Raw genomic sequence first — 16,498 nt, 5'->3', positions numbered from 1 at the left:
CACAGATAATAAAATGCTTAACCACTTGAGAAAATTAATCTTTAGACTACAAATAGAATCAAACCATCAAGGTGACTAGTGATCCGATTCATTCATTGTTACAGTTATAAAACTGTACCAAAGTTGATATTCGGAATGCAGTTTAGTGTTTGGCTACAGCTTCTATTCTACCACAATGACCATTTCAACTGGCAGACTGATATAAAATTGTAGTAATGAGCAATCTAAAATATTTTTAAATCCACTGCCACATCCAATAATAGCCCAAACATCTCCACTTCTTCCTTCCGCAACAGATAAAGCATTGAAGTCCTATCACCTGCTAGTCAAAAGGAAAAAAATAACAACAAAGGTCAAGAAAAGTTCAAACATATACAAGAAGCTCAAAAGGATGTGCATCCAAAAATTTAATTTATATATTGAAGATGACGAGTATTGAAGATGAAGAGAAATGAAGATACGGCATCACCCTCAGTATAACATATAAAGATTAAACTTACAATTTAGTTAAGCAGCCTATGGAATACAAAAACCAAGCCAAGAACCATTTAAATGATCAGATCTAAACATCAATGTCAGACTGCTAATTTAGAATATCACATAAATGCCCGTGATAAAGGAAAGAAGGTAGTTATTTAGGCCATATAATGTACCTGAGAAAAGTTCTGTTCTTAACATGTTATGGTATAAAGCCAGACATTCACTTAACGTGTATGATGGATTTGTAGCTTTGACAAGTTGCTGAAGTTTGACCAACACAACAAGCATAACCCACACTAAGAGATTAGTTCTTTGGGTGTAGCCCTTGGATGTAACATAAACAAAACCAGCTTATCTAAAGATCAAAACAAGGAATTTTAAAAGCAACGACATGTGAATCACACCTTGCCTGTGGAAGTTCTGATATTGTCTATTTTAACCAAAAAATACAGTGAGGAATAGTTCTGAAGGGTACCAGCAAGTGCAGCATGCATTTGCTTTTCAATGTAACAGATTTTGTCATTCCCTTTCTACGGTAACCAAAAAGTTCAACTGGCACCTTCCCGATCCATATCACAACAACAAAGAAAATGTAGTGTCATGAGTCATGGCTGCATGATAAACACATACCATCTCAATTCTCGACACTCTTGTGTCCAGTATCAAGGTGTATGAAAAATTGGGAATGTCTGAGCTGGATGCCTAACAAACCGGTATCATGCATTGAACAAGGGGGGAAAGAAGAAAAGAAGTAAAAGATTAACCTTTGATACATTAGATGAGCATAAACGACATGCAACACTCAGCTTTATAAGAAAGTCCAAAGTACAACAGAACCTAAAACTATCTAAATAAGTAAATTGAGGATCCATGGTACTCTGTGAGAGCTTAAAGGGTCAAATTCTCCAATCTTTCAAAATAACATGCAGAAATCCTCATAAAAGTAATTATGAAGTCCAGGTTCTGAAGATGTATTTAAGCCATTACGTACAGGATGTCCTCTGAGGAGGACCGCAGTCCAAGACAAACCCTTGAAAATTAACAGACTTGAAAAAGCGCATCCATTTTATGGATGCAAATACTTATCTAAAGACTATGATGCCCCACATATTCTGATATTCACACTTGAGTAACTACAAATAATGTAACCCTCAAAGTTGGGTGAAAGATTAGTGACGGGATTAGTCTAGAAATGTGGACAAAATAGAAAACTTTAGCAAGTAATGGAGCAAATTTCGAATTGTGTATGCATTTTTACATGCAACGACACACGCAACGTGAATTTTACCAAATTTCTCAGAAAATATTCCATAAAACCCTGGATAAGCTGAATTGTACAAGCTTTTACCTTTACCAGCTGCATCAAATGTTCTTTATTTAAAGATCCCTTAGTTTCTATAACTATTAACAAACATAATTATCAAGTACAAAAGTCTAGAAATTCCTTTGACCACTTTTTTTTTTTTAAGGTTAATTGCTTCAATATATTTACATGTAGCACAACCACATCATGAATTTTCCAAGTCAATTCTATGAAGATCAATAGATAAATTTTATTTCTTATGTCAAATATCATGAAACCCTAGATGATCAACTGAATTTTACAAGCTTCTAGTTCTACCATCTGGTAGCAAAGTCTAAATTTATAGACCTTCATTCATTAAACATAGCTAAATGTTTGTACCTAGTCCTTTTGCAAGAGTTGCTTTCTGATGCAACAGGAAAAAAAAAAGAAGGGGTGATTTGATCAATAAGATTATTCTTCGAAGATCAACAGGCAAATAGAATAAAACTAGATTGAAGAATCCTTCACTTGGCAAAACAAAATCTCTCAACAGAATTTTGCTAATATCTCAAAGGTTGCCCTTACAATATATTATGTGCATATTTATAAGACATGATACTCCAACCCTAATTTAGGTATTAAAGCTGATATATAATCATACTCAAAATAGGACTCGATAATAAGAAGATATACTAGAATTATTCTATTGAAAATATAGAAGCAGCATGGCTAAAATTTGATGCTGTCCCTAATAAAAAACTTATAAGAAAATCTCCTGAAAACCTCTGAATCCTGTAAGCGAGCGGTCTTTGCCCACGAATCCGCTGGCTCCTCCTATGCTTAGCATGGTCTAATTGGTCATAGTACCTTGGCTGCACCATGTGCCATATCACTTTCCCTTTTTGTTTCACAGGCCAAGCATCCCATTGTTCTGAATATGGTCCGATATGTATTGTCTTAAAGTAAATCATTAGACTTTGATGGCTAATAATACCATATACTGTACATCAGCCAATATGGCAATTTGATCTTTAATATAGAGGATTTACTACCTACAAATGGGGCCCTTAATTGAAGGAATATCAAGAAATGAACTCAGTTAGGTTTTTCATTTCCCGTCCACCAAGTATATTTTGGGATGATCTAATTCCTAATCAAATCATGGTTCCACGATTAATTAATTGATAAAAGCATTTCTCCAGGTCTAGGGACAAAACTTAAGAACCAATTTCTGCTCACGAGCAATCAATACTTGGTGACAGCGATTAACACTCCAACAACGTCTGACAGTTGAAATTGTAGCATAGTCGTATAAAATCAAGTTGCTATAACAAAATATATGTACTTGGAAGTAAATCCGATCTGAGAACGATATTATATGTAGGATTAGCTTGATATTTCAAAAAAAAAAAATCATAAAAACTGGAATCCAATTGTATTCTAACGTCATATAATATATCAGGTCACTGTGAAATCTAAAATTTCTAACGTCATATACCAGATCTCAAAACTTTCATGCCCACTAACAAAGAAGATACCAAAGTCCCGGTCGCACAGAAACAAACAAATCCCTAAAAATCCCTAATTCGATCGGACCAGCACGCATATGATAGAAACAAAGAAATTTTTTTTTTATAATCCCTAATTCAATCAAGCGAGCACACATCCATAGCAGCCTTAAACAACCCCAACAAATACATAAACACACCAAAATTTCTTCCTCAAATCCTAATTGCCACACGCACACTAGGCGTGAAGAAACTGTAAAGTGATAAAGGTTGGGCTTCGGGTCGGGAAGACGAGAAGAAAAGTACCGGAGAGAGCAATAGAGAGAGGGGATGGTCGTTGATCAGGCAAGGTCTTGGTCATCGAAATCGTCTTCGAAGGAGTTGAAGAAGTCGGCGTCGACCGGAGGGAGCTGCTTGTCGAAGTCGAGGAGGAGGTCGATAGAGTCGCCGTCGTCCACCTCCACGCCAACCCCGGCGACGAAGTCCGCCGCGTCCATCGTCTCTTGCTCCTGCCGCTGCTGCTGGTGGTTCAACAACACCCCAGGCGGAGACTTCGTCGCCCTCGTCCTCCTTCCCCTCGAACGGCCCCTAATCTGGAATTCGCTCTCTAGGCTGAGGGAGGATGAGAGATGGCTTTGGAAAGCGTAATACAAAGTCGGCAATGGGAACGACGCTGCCGACTCTGGAGTTTTGCATGGAATGATTGGAGTCTTACGGACCCAAAGAATGCTCGCATGATTGGAACTATTCTACCGTCCAATAAAAAATTATCAAATCATTTAAAAACATAGTTTTTTCCATTCAAATCATAAATAATTGTGAACTAATGATTAAAATAAAATTTTTTATCCAAAATTTTCAATCAAATATGAATAATAAAAAATAATTTTTAATAATAAATGATGTGATAATTTTTTATTAGATGATCCGAGATATAAATTTTTTTTTTTTTTTTTTTTTGCACAATAGACGGTAGAATGGTTATAACTAATAACCATACTTGGGATGGATTTACTTGGGCAAAGACTGTCATGTTCACCCATAAAGACCTTTCATAACACAAGGATGCAACAAGCTTTCAAACAAAGCCGAATTACCAACCTAAGAAAATTCACTGGAATCAAGCTTTCAAACTTGATAAAAAGCTTCATATGGTAGAATTAAACAGCTTGATGGACGATCGATAGTTCGAGGCTATAATAGAGGAGAACTAAAAGGAGGAAGTCTCATCTGTGGGATGTTATAGTAGTAATAAGGTAGATGATGAGGGATGAATACAATAAAGATATCTCACAGAGATCTGAACAAAAGCTTTTACAATTCCACTTTATCTGGTTTGTATTTCATCATGAGAGTACTAAAGAACAGAAATGATATATGATAACTTCAAAACTAGAATCCATAGCTAATTCAGAGAGAATAGCCGAGCACATCCCCAAATAATGTTTAATTATCATACTCTCTGCTCTTTGGATCTGAAATTATCCCACGGCAGACTGCCCCATACTATTCAGGCAGCAAGCAAGCAACAAAGATATGCGCAGCTCATATTACACCAGCAGGAGTGCCTTCGTTTATTTCCATGTCCTGAGGGTGGTACTGACAAAAGTCTAGTGCCAAAATGGAGCCAACCGTGGGTCCGTGCGCCTTGGTAAACCACTCCGAGCACCCAAAGCCCTACATCCAACAGCCGCCTGCAACCATTGCCCAGAGATTGTTTGACCAAGTCATTCACAAGAAATTGAAAGGAAAGAAAGACAGAGAGAATGGGATGACAGATGAAATCCCGGACTGAACAGCCTCGAACAAAGAAAGAGAAAAACACAAACAAAAGGTAGGCAAGATCAACTGGCTAAATTGAAGTTTGTAGTGGTAGATAGAAGAAATGCGGCATACCACTTGTGAGGCAAAAGGCAGCATCTTCTCAGGAGGCATGCCTGCACATAAAGCTAACCGGAAGGGGGAAACACAAAATAAGCATACAAAAAACGAAAATATGAACTAGACAAATAGCATATGAATCAAACATTGAAAATATTTGCTCAAGCACAGCAAGAGAAATCAGAAAACATGGTTCTAACTTCTGAACACTTAGCCTAGAATTTTTTTATTTGAGCTCTTGATGCACATTAGAATGCGAACATGATACTCTTGACTCATGATTCATAAAAAATTTGGACAACAGCTTTCAAACAAAAATATGATATCACCTCAATCATATGACATGCGGGATGAAATAGAGAAAAAGCAATTCTGGAGTCAGTTCAATGCTAGAACGTCAGAAGAATGCATATCCAGTTAGGATGATCGAAAATTCAAGTAATGACATATTTCCACAAAATCATGCAATGAAAAAGAAAATGGAACCATATGTTCAACACACCGTAGAGAACTGCTCCAATGAATGCATCTCCAGCACCAGTGGTGTCAATTAGCTCCAAAGGAGGTACGATCTCTGCAGTACACATGAGTAGCCTCCCACTTACTGCACCTATTCCATCTGCACTAACTATCAGGCTTGACTGAAATGATAACAACAATGATAAATTTATCAGATAATATGAAAAGTGAAAAAACAGAATCACAAATTGTGATCATAGTTCACTTGGATGATGCTTGTGATTGCAGATCCCATATCTCAGCTCAACCAAAATAATTTGGAGGAAGTATACATGTCAGAGAAGTTTATGTTGTCTGGCAAAAATATACCTTGGAAGAAATACATCTCGGGATGGTAGCATTTCTATCAACTTTCTGCCTCAGTGACTCAAGTAAACTTTCTACATTTGTTTCCTCCATCTCGGAAGCCTCTGTTAAAGGCAATTAAGACAGCAAATGAAGAAGCCAAATAAACATCAGCACAATCAATGATCCAACCTGGGACACTCATCCTCATTGTTCCAACTTAAAATATCTTAACCAACATCATTTCACAGGAAAAACTGGTATACTCACCATTTATGCTCCTCTCAAGCATTATGCAACCTTTATCTCCAAGGGTCGCAATCACAAATTTGATATTAGGTAGTCTAAGAAGAATGGACGCTAGTGCACTGGGAATAGATGGTGCAGCGGTCCATGCCTGTCAGGCAAAACTATTAAATCAACAAAGCCAAAATTGTTTATCCTTTATGGTAGTTGGTGCCTGTAAATGATTTGCAAATTACATCCAAAACACTAGTCAAATTTTGTGAAGATGCTTACATAAATTTACACTAAAATATTTTTAAACATGCATTTAAGTTGATCAGCATTGCATTATGTATCTAATGAAGGTCAAAAACAAGGGCTGCTTTTGTGCTGACAGTGTCGGAGAGGGGAAAAAAATAGTGAAGGTGTTGGCAAACAATGGTTCACATAAATAATATGTTTAGCATGTCAAGGATATGTAGGATGGACCAACATAAACAAGAGTCCAGTAGGCTACCAGAATTGATAGCGCTAAGACAAGGGTCTTGTTAGATTAACAAGTTGGCCCTTCATACCGTGCTTCCCATGCCAAATTCAAGAATTGCAAAACCTAGTACAACAAGCAACACCTAGAAGGTGCTGCTCATGCCAAACCTGAGCCCAACCATCCTAGACTTCAGGAGTCAACATCTGTTAAGGTGCTTCTTACTCCAAATCTGAAGTCATCCAGGTTAAATTTAAAGTTAGCACCCATCAAAATGTTGCTAATGCCACCCAACTAGAACAGGTTCAACAAAAAAGCACCCTGCAGAGCTGCTCATGAAAAACTTGTTGTCCAGCCAGCCCAGCAGGAGTGAACTTACATGAGATGAATGGTAATGCAAAAAGAGGCTCAGCAAAGTCCAACACAAAAGGCCAACATTTTTGAGGGTCTACTGACATCAAAAACAGGCCAAGCCAAGCCATTCTAGCAAGCTGAATAAGCTACCTTTAGACATGGACACAATCTGAATTGTATTCTAGTGATATGATTTAGAAAACTGACCATAACTACAACTGATAAGCCATGTGCATTCAGAGAAATTATTGTCCACCAGAAAAAAATGACTTCACAAGACAAGACAGCTGAATATATGAGGCTTAAGAAAAAAGAAAACTGAAAAGTATATCTGCATCCATTGATCCATCCTAAAAAATTGGAAGTTTTGCTTGCCTGAGGAAATTTTTCTGAGCATACAAGGTAAGTTGCCAAGTTAAGAAGATCATCCAATCCCTCCCTCTTTCTTTCTGCATCAATTAAAATAGGAATTTTCCTTCGGCTTGCCTGCACTAAGGGACTCCATAAGCACCGATTAGTTGCATTGGTAAAAGAAGGAAACAAGTTTAGCAGGCTAGTACCAAAATACCTAAAGAGAAAGATGTTGTTTCATAAAGATCAACAAGCATTTTAAGACTTTCATGATGATGAAAAAAATAAGAGACGGTATTTATTAGTTAACAATAGACAGATTATGCACAATGTTCAGCAAACTGCAAACCAAGTTATGGTTATGGTGAAAATGTTAACGGTAGTAAAGATAAGTAACTAATAAACATAGAAATGTTTGATATTTTGTAGATTTGCGCAATAGCTTTCGACTAGGCAGAAATGTAAGTCTGAAATCATAAATGTCTCTTCTGGATGCATAGTCTAGCGTTTTGCTTTATGTAATATCAATGTATTGTTTGATGGTCAATATTTAGCCTTCTGCATTGAGTTATTAGTAAGCGCATGCGGAATTAGGAGACAATACAAGAGCTGTAGATGCAACTGGAGAAAAGTGATAATTACCTCTTCTGCAACAACTAAAGCAGTTTCATGAAATCTTCCATCCAAGTATACAAGGCTTGCACCATCTAAAGCAGAACACAAGCTAGATTTGGAAAGATCTTCTGGCACCATTCCAGGGTATCCAGGTGTGAAAATACAAGTACGAGTTTTCCTGAAAACATAATCAAAAAATTGATCTACCATCATTGCTGCTTCAGAAATTAAACTGATTAGACATGAATTCTTCTCCTCAGAAAGATCCACTGAAAAGTTCTATAAGATATAGATCGAGTCAAGAAAACCCCAAGATCAACATTGTAGCATGTAAAGAGAAGTTGAACAGCAACCTCTCTCTTCCAACCATTTTTCACTTTCTCATGTTGTAACTAGTGGCAGATCCAGAAATTTTGTTTTGTGGGGTCACTATAATAAAAGATGCAGAGGAGCCATGGAGAGATAAAGAAGAAAGGAAAAATAATAATAGTAAAATATTTTTTTTAAAAAATAATAAAATTTATAAAGAATAATAATATATAATATCTTAAATATCCTTTATAATTAAATATTATAAAGGAGCATCGCATGCACTGTCCATCGCACGATAGATGGCTGCACACGGCCAAGCGCAACGTGCATCACACAGTGTGCGGCCCCGTGAGGCTCTGCACGGCCTTATGCGGCCGTCTATCGTCTATCATGGTGCGTGATGCGGTGCACAATAGAGGATCCACACTTTTAAATATAAGAGATGGATGGATAGAATTGGAGCAAGGTATTAAAAGACAAATAAAAAAATAATTAATTAAAAAAAAAAGAAGAAAGAGAAAGAGAGAGAGGTCAAAATGGTGTAAGAGAGGAAGAGGGAGAGAGAGATAGGATATGTGAATTATTAAAAAAAGAGAATGTATGTCATAATTACTCTTTTGATGTAGTCTTTTTTATCCTTTACTTCTTCAAAATTTTACATAGATATGGAGTCAATTCATAAAATTAGTGGGGTCAATTTTAACTTTTTCCTCTAGCATATATACATATCTAGTATTTTTTCATTTTTTTTGTGTGGTCAATTAACCCCACATTTAACCACTTGCATCCGCCAATGGCTGTAACCATATGAAGTATCAGTTGCAAAGTGGCAGCTGAAGCTGGAAAGGGTACAAGTAAACAGGCAGAGAAAAAAATAGGAACACATAACACTGGTTGACATAGAATATTACTTTAAAATTTTGTAACGTACACTTGCATAGCGTTAATAGAGGCATGGCAGCAGTAGCTAGTCATATGAAGAAAATGAATATTAGTAACCTTTTCACAGTCAAATCAAACTTTTCCCTGGCTACGCTTGAAGATTAATTACTACCTAACAGTTCAGACCTTATAGTTCCAATTCCATTAGATGCGGAGTAAACCAAAAGTATGCAAATATCGAAAAGTTGCAACACATGCAACTCACATGAGCCTCTTTGTATGATGCAAATCCAGTAATTCACAAAGCCTCATCCATGAGCTCCAGGGCACTTCTTAAGAGGATTGCCTCAAGGTATGAGGTGATGCCAGACTGAGATAAGCCTTTTCAACCAAAGTTTAATATCAAAGTGTGCATGGTAGGTAACAAAAAAGTTGAACCACAACCCAACACAAGCAGATTGTATTTGCTCCAATAATGACTTCTTGATAACCACAACCAAAAAGATTTTATTTTTCAATACTATTGGGGAAAAATAAATGTTGAAGCTTGACAGCAGAACAGCGGAAAAAGTTCTTACGTTTGGTTGTCGACTATTACATAGGTAAATGGTGAATTTCCATTCTCTGAAACCTGAAAAAGAAATGGCTTGAATCAGGAAAAGCACCAAAGACATATTCTAAGGTAGCATGAGATCACTTAAATTCCCATATTATTTAAGCATCAACAGATAGGAGTGATGCAATTAGTTGATGCCCAGTATAGATGAATTCCAAAAGAAAATTTGCATCTTAAATGAGTACAATTGTAAGATAAGAAATTAAGAATACTAAGGGCCTGTTTGGCACAATTCTGGTTTTTGTGTCTTTGTTACTCGACAAATTAGTGAAATCCCACATGCAGATCGATGTGGAAGATAGCGTTCATGCCAAAATTCTGCTATTCCTTCCTTGATTTTCACTCACTTCTGAAAGCAATAAATTTTTGCTTCCAAGGCCTCTCAAGATTTTCAAAAAACAACTTGAAAAGGCAAAAGGGTTTCATCATACAGGGGTCAGATCCAGTATCATTTTTCATCTTGGGTTTCTGAAACAAAAACAGAAAACAAAAGCAATACCAAATGGGCCCCCGATAATGCATTAATTAAAAAAAAGGAGTTCCTAAGGACATGACTAGATTAGAATCTATGCACCATTTCAACAGACTGCAGATGCAGGAAATCTGACCAAATTAGGGGGGAAAGAGCAAATTAACTGTGATGAAACATTGGGATGTTGTATCTTTTCTTCTGTAAGGCTAAAATGACAATCAGGGAAATTCCTTTCACGGGTGTAAGTGGTGCATACTCAAACAGGTACCTCATTTACATTTAAAATTTCATCTCTCCTTCCAATGCACTGATATACAAGTGGAATAACACAAAAAAACAGCTAAAATCTATTTGATAACTAATTCAATCAGCAACACTCATTCATAATATATCAGAGCTTCAGAAACAATATTAGATTTAATAAATTCGGCATACACACCCAAGTAAGAGTATGGATAGCAGGTTAATACAATATATCTAAAATAAATGTTTCATATTCGATGAAAAGAAAGAAAGTGATACTGAACATACCACCATATAGGAAGTATCAACTCCATCAGCTTGGAGTTCTGAAAGCGCATTTCTACCGTGTGCATCATTAGCCACCTAAGGAAGTAGATGATGACACTAGTAAGGAGATAGCCCAATAACAAAAAATTCCATTTGTTTGAAATTGGATTACAGTCAACTCTGAAAGTGAATGTTGCTTTAGCAGAGCAGAATGAAGCCAATAAACATATACTGAAAAATTAAACTTTCAGCACACCAGAAAAATGGAGGTTTTTTTCTTTGTATACAGAACAGAAGGATGTCACACAAACAAATTTGCCAGGGATTAGATTTCCATTAGTTGGAAACATAAATAAATAGAAAACTAAAACAAGAAATTTGCATAAAACCTTAGAGATTATCCTAGGTTTCAAGCCCAGACGAGCTGCACTAGTTAAAGCATTCCCTGTATTTCCACCTCCGTCTACCTGTAATTGTATATGATAGTCAGAAACCCAAATTATAGCTTTACTTGGTAAAAGTATGATGTTAATCTACTACAGCATTGTATTATTCCATTTGACCAGCACCAAAACCACCGAAAGTTCCAATCATTTCCGAGCAAAAAGGCAGTGAACCCCCAAAGGAACAATCTTTTACCCAAAAATACAAGTATCATCACCATCACAGAATCCAGCATAGTCCCACACTCTACCCTGAAGTGAAGGAAAAACCCACCTTCAAGCTCGTGCTACGAATCTTATCATCAGGCTTCGGGTAGGCGGCGACCGTAGCCAAGTAATCCACCGATGCTGCCCCGCAACCCAACTGATGAACCGGATAAACAGCAAAGCAAGATTCACAAGATTGCTGAAGAATAAAGTTCAGTGCATGAATTTCTATCGATCGAAACTCACCACGATTCGGTTGGTCGGGAGAGGAGGGACGGAAGGCGAGGCACCGGCAGCCTTCTCCGTTTGGGAGGAAGACGACGATGACGACATCCCAGCCCTTCACACGGACAGAGAGAGAGAGAGATGAACAAGAACAGAGGAGAGGGTAGGTAATAGTTGATCGATCAGGAATACCTTGGATAGGGAGGGTGGAGGTAGCGGCGGCGAGGAGGGAGAGGTAAGGGGAAATGGGACCCGTCGGAAAGGGTGGGGGTCAACTTCATCATTTATTGCTTTAAAGATTCTTCGTGCATGAACGCGGGCGAGGAGCCTGCTGCTGCTGTGCCTTTGGAGTTTGGACATAGATTGTGACCTTGCTGAATTATGAGCTCAGCTCAACTCTGTGGCGTGCATCGCAGGGCAGCGGCGGTGGAACGCTATTTTGATCCCACTCCCGCCACTGACCGTGCTCGCAGCCAATCCTCGAGCCGCATTCCCGTGGATTTCATTACTCATCATACACTCGTTCTCATGGCAGCCAATAGCAGATGGAGGCTCCTTCATCAATCGTGCATCTCAATGGACCACCCTAAAAACCAACGGTCATTATTGGTTATATGTATGATCATATGATGTATACAGTTTATACAATAATCTTCTCTTTGATTTGGCCGCCTATAACGTCATGGTGGTGCACCCAATGCAGGTATTAATTTTTCCTCTTTTGGTTTCCCACGTCACTTCAGCATGGAGATCAAAGCCCAGCTTGTCACCAGCGGGCTTGTTTGTTAGTTTATTGACAGCGACCCAGATGACGTGAGAGCATAATCTGGCACATGCCCATAATGGTATCAGGCCCATCTGCACGAGATGAATAGAAATTCTCAAATTTTTTAGATAAATTCTCTGTACACCGTGAACGACGTAAAAAATCTGATATAAAATGTATCATTTTATATGATTAATTTATATAATTATTATTTATTAATATATATTTAATATTTATAATTTTATTTTTTTATTTAAAAAATTTTATATAATAAAAATATTTTTATTTTTAAAAAAAAATTATGACATCCTATGACATATTATACTTTCTTACAAATAAAATGTCATAATATAATCTAAAAATTTATAACATCATGTGGTATATTATAACATTCCGCATCAAATTATGACTTCTTGCATGCAAGATGTCATAATATCATTCAAGTTGTCATAATATATAAAAAATATTTTTATCTAACTATTTTTTAATACGTATTTAATATCTACAGTTCTATATTTTTATTTAAAAATTTTAAATAATAAAAATATATCTATTTTTTTAAAAAAAATTATTACATCCTGCGATATATTATGATATTTTATATCAAAATTATCATTTTTTATATATAAAATATCATAATATGAATATAAAATATTATAATTTTTTTCAAAAAATAAAAATATTTTTTTATTTAAAATTTTTAAATAAAAAAATAAAAATATAAATATTAAATATATATTAAAAAATATTAATTATGTGAATCAACCATAATGCGTTGTAACGAAAGAATTTACCAATTTTTAAACGCATCTACAAGGCCGGCACTGTTGATAAAAACTTTTCCCTCCATGACCGGCACTCATGCCGCGTGTCAAAAGACGATTAGCGTTTCGTATCAACAACTTGCCTCTACCGAACCAATCGCTTGTCCCACCTTTGCGTGTCGCAATGTTTCAAGACGAATTTTGGGCCCGTAGAAGTAATAGCACCGCTACGCTTGTACGCACATTTGAAGTGTGGCATTTTGTTGCTCAACTGTTCATCCTCTGATCTCTGGATTTAAATTCTTGCTACACAGAAGATTTCACTCAAATACAGTAAACAGGCCTTCCGACTGCCTCGTGTTCACGGAAAAAATCAATAATCATTTGAAAAATACTTTGCGCACCACAGGTGATGTTAAAAATGATGGCATAAAAAATTTGATATGAAATACATCATCTTATCTTATTGATCCATATAATCATCACTTTTCAATATATATTTAATATTTATAGGTCGATATTTTCGTTTGAAAATTTTGTATGATGAAAATATTTCTATCATTTTAAAAAATTATCGCATCCAATGGCATAATATAGTCCAGAATATCATAATATGGTCTAAGATATCATAATATGAGATAGATATTTTTGTCCGATCACTTTTCAATATGAATTTAATATCTGTAAATTGATTTTTTCATTTAAAAATTATAAATGATGAAAATATTTTTGTTCTTTAAAAAAAATTATGACATTCTGTACGTATTATGGACGTAGGATGTTATAATATGGACATAAAATATCATAATTTTTTCAAAGAGCAAAGATATTTTCGTCATATAAAATTTTTAAATAAAAAAATTAACTTACATGTATTAAATATATGTTGAAAAGTGATGACTATGTAAACCAATCAAACCAAACGGTATATTCCACGTTGGATTTTCTACACCACTCATAATGTACAAAGAATTTCGCATAACCATTTACCGAGATGTTTGATCGCGGAGGAGATTTACTCAACATAAAAGTTATGTTTTTGCGGGTGAGAAACAAGGAAGCCGAAACACAAGAATATACCATTCAATGCCTGATAGCATCCAAGGTTTTGGATGAAACGGTTATTTGCGTAGTTTCGTCACCTAACTTAAATTTCTGTGTGTGATTACATATGTTTGACTATTTTCTTTTGACGCAAGCATGTGTCTCATTGTTAATTACATTTTATTCCCCAGTCGGTGCATGTACGATGCTTGCTTGGATGATATGAATCCATTGAATCATCATTATGCGTTGGCCACTCAATAAAGAATGGACTACGTGGGGCTAACAATCATAAACCGAGCCAAAGTTGAACAGACATCAACTCTTTTTATCAACGCTAGCCCATGCAAAACGCTTGCACAAATATTTTTGGTAACGCACGGGACAAGAAAGATCAGATCATCCGAGTCCCTATTGCATCTGGTTCAGGCTACTGTTTGATGTGCTGGAAGTGTCACATACAATAAAAGGACACACTAACATCAGGCATAACGTCCGAGATCTTCTACAAATATAAGGTATGGGGTCCGGCAGATGACAATGAGTGCACGGGTGAGCCTAGCCATATGTCTGGGGGAGGGACCATTGGGACCGCACCAACATACCACGATCTGTCACATGGCAACCATCATGCTGATTAGGGGTGTGCAAAAAAATCAATTGAACCACTCCAAATCATTCTTTCTAGTTCAGCTTATATTTATTTTTTCAATATTTAATTTGATTTTGATTTGAAAAAAAAAAAAATCGGTTCGATTTCAATTTGAATTTTCAAAAAATCGAGTCAAAACCAACCTAACCCCACCTATATATATCTATGTATATAAATTCTAATTTTAAATTTTTTATAAATAAAATAAAATATCAATCTGATAAATCAAATCAAATTACATTAAATTTTTTGTATCGATTTCAAACAGTTTGTATAGGTGATTGGTTCAGTTTTACTTTTGATTTTAAAAAATCAATTTAAATCGATTTGTGTTTGGGTTTAGATCCAACTCGGTCAACCTGGTCCGTGCACATCTCCAATACTGGTGCCCCAACAGCTTCATTGCACAGCAGTGGTTTACCTTGGATTTGGTGTGCTTGGACAAAACCCAATTGGACCCATCCTGTATCCAAAAGCCACACCCTTGGTCAGAATCAGATTGCCGACCAAGTCAGGTATGGGTAACAAAATTGGCGTCAGCTTAGAACACTTTCAGCGATTCTCGGACCTAAGGCAACTGAAACAAATTCAGTGATTCGTCCAATTGTTCGTCCAAAAGCGAACCCAAACCCAAAGCCGGTTGAGTTAGGCGAAGACCATGGACTTTCTGTAGGCCTCCATGGATTGCCGACTCCGCCATTTTGTTTGCAATTTTGGCGCAGGCGTGAGTCCTTTTCGCTGAAGGAATCCTGACTCCCGAGAAGGGATAGTTACTAAAAACAAATGCGACCGACTGTACATGAACAAAAGAGAAGGAATTAACTGGACCACTGTAAATCGTAGCAGAGCGAGGGGACCACTACTGGTACAACCTAATGTTGTCAAGAATTAAGAGCTGATGATGTCTAAAATAATGTCTTTCCGCCAAAAAATCCAATTAAGGTTGCCTGGACTCTGTCTAAAATAATGGCAACCAATACTCCAATGGAGTGCCAGAGTCCATAAATAATAAATAATCATTGGGAAGCATGCGATGCAGAACGGTATAATTCTCTTGGAGCATATGTAATCGAGCTGATGATGATTGAACACCTGCAAGGGTGCAGCATTGCCCTTTGATTTCTCTTTTGGACCATTTGATTGCGAGAATGTGCATCTAGAGACTAAATTAGTTGTGGGTTTGTTTACACCTTCGATGGTTGAACGTAAGCCAGAAAAAGGAGAAGATTACACATGACTTCTTGAGGGGTAAAACACGGGGTAGTTTCTATTCACAGTTGTCATTGTGCTTAGAGTTTCATCATTATATTTGAACATGAACAGATTACTGCGGTCAATAGTGACCAAATACGATGGATCACACCTAGCCATTGTTCACTCTGTTTCAGCCGAATGATTGCTTGGACTTCTGAGATGTCTTTCCGGTTTTTTACCAAAGGAACGAAGAATGCAAAGATGCTGAAAATAATTTTTACTGAAGCTTAATACTTGTTTAAGAGATGTACATCAAATATATCCTATCACAATAAGTTAGACTAGAATCAAGTTGATGGAATTTCGATCCGGATCCGATCCGGTGATAACTCTATAATAGAGGATCTACATTAATGATGCAAGC

General features: G+C 36.5%; 1 protein-coding gene across 1 annotated transcript; it reads right to left on the bottom strand.

Annotated features, from left to right (window-relative positions):
• Positions 1-4,388: 4,388 nt before the first annotated feature.
• LOC105059168 (uncharacterized) lies at positions 4,389-12,188 on the bottom strand. The gene is made up of 13 exons (XM_010942393.4): positions 11,847-12,188; positions 11,676-11,769; positions 11,497-11,586; positions 11,169-11,246; positions 10,801-10,875; positions 9,760-9,812; positions 8,015-8,165; positions 7,397-7,507; positions 6,229-6,355; positions 5,983-6,083; positions 5,657-5,795; positions 5,170-5,222; positions 4,389-4,967 (listed from the first exon to the last, which is right to left on the bottom strand). Exons 1-13 carry the CDS (start codon positions 11,936-11,938, stop codon positions 4,884-4,886), a joined length of 1,248 nt encoding a protein of 415 aa, XP_010940695.1. The 5' UTR covers positions 11,939-12,188; the 3' UTR covers positions 4,389-4,883.
• Between the last annotated feature and the right edge of the window lie 4,310 nt (positions 12,189-16,498).

Source organism: Elaeis guineensis, chromosome 16 (assembly GCF_000442705.2).
Source record: "Elaeis guineensis isolate ETL-2024a chromosome 16, EG11, whole genome shotgun sequence".
In the NCBI taxonomy this organism is placed as follows: Eukaryota; Viridiplantae; Streptophyta; class Magnoliopsida; order Arecales; family Arecaceae; genus Elaeis; species Elaeis guineensis.
Note: the sequence above shows the minus strand (reverse complement) of the source record. Positions and strands in the feature narration are given on the sequence as shown.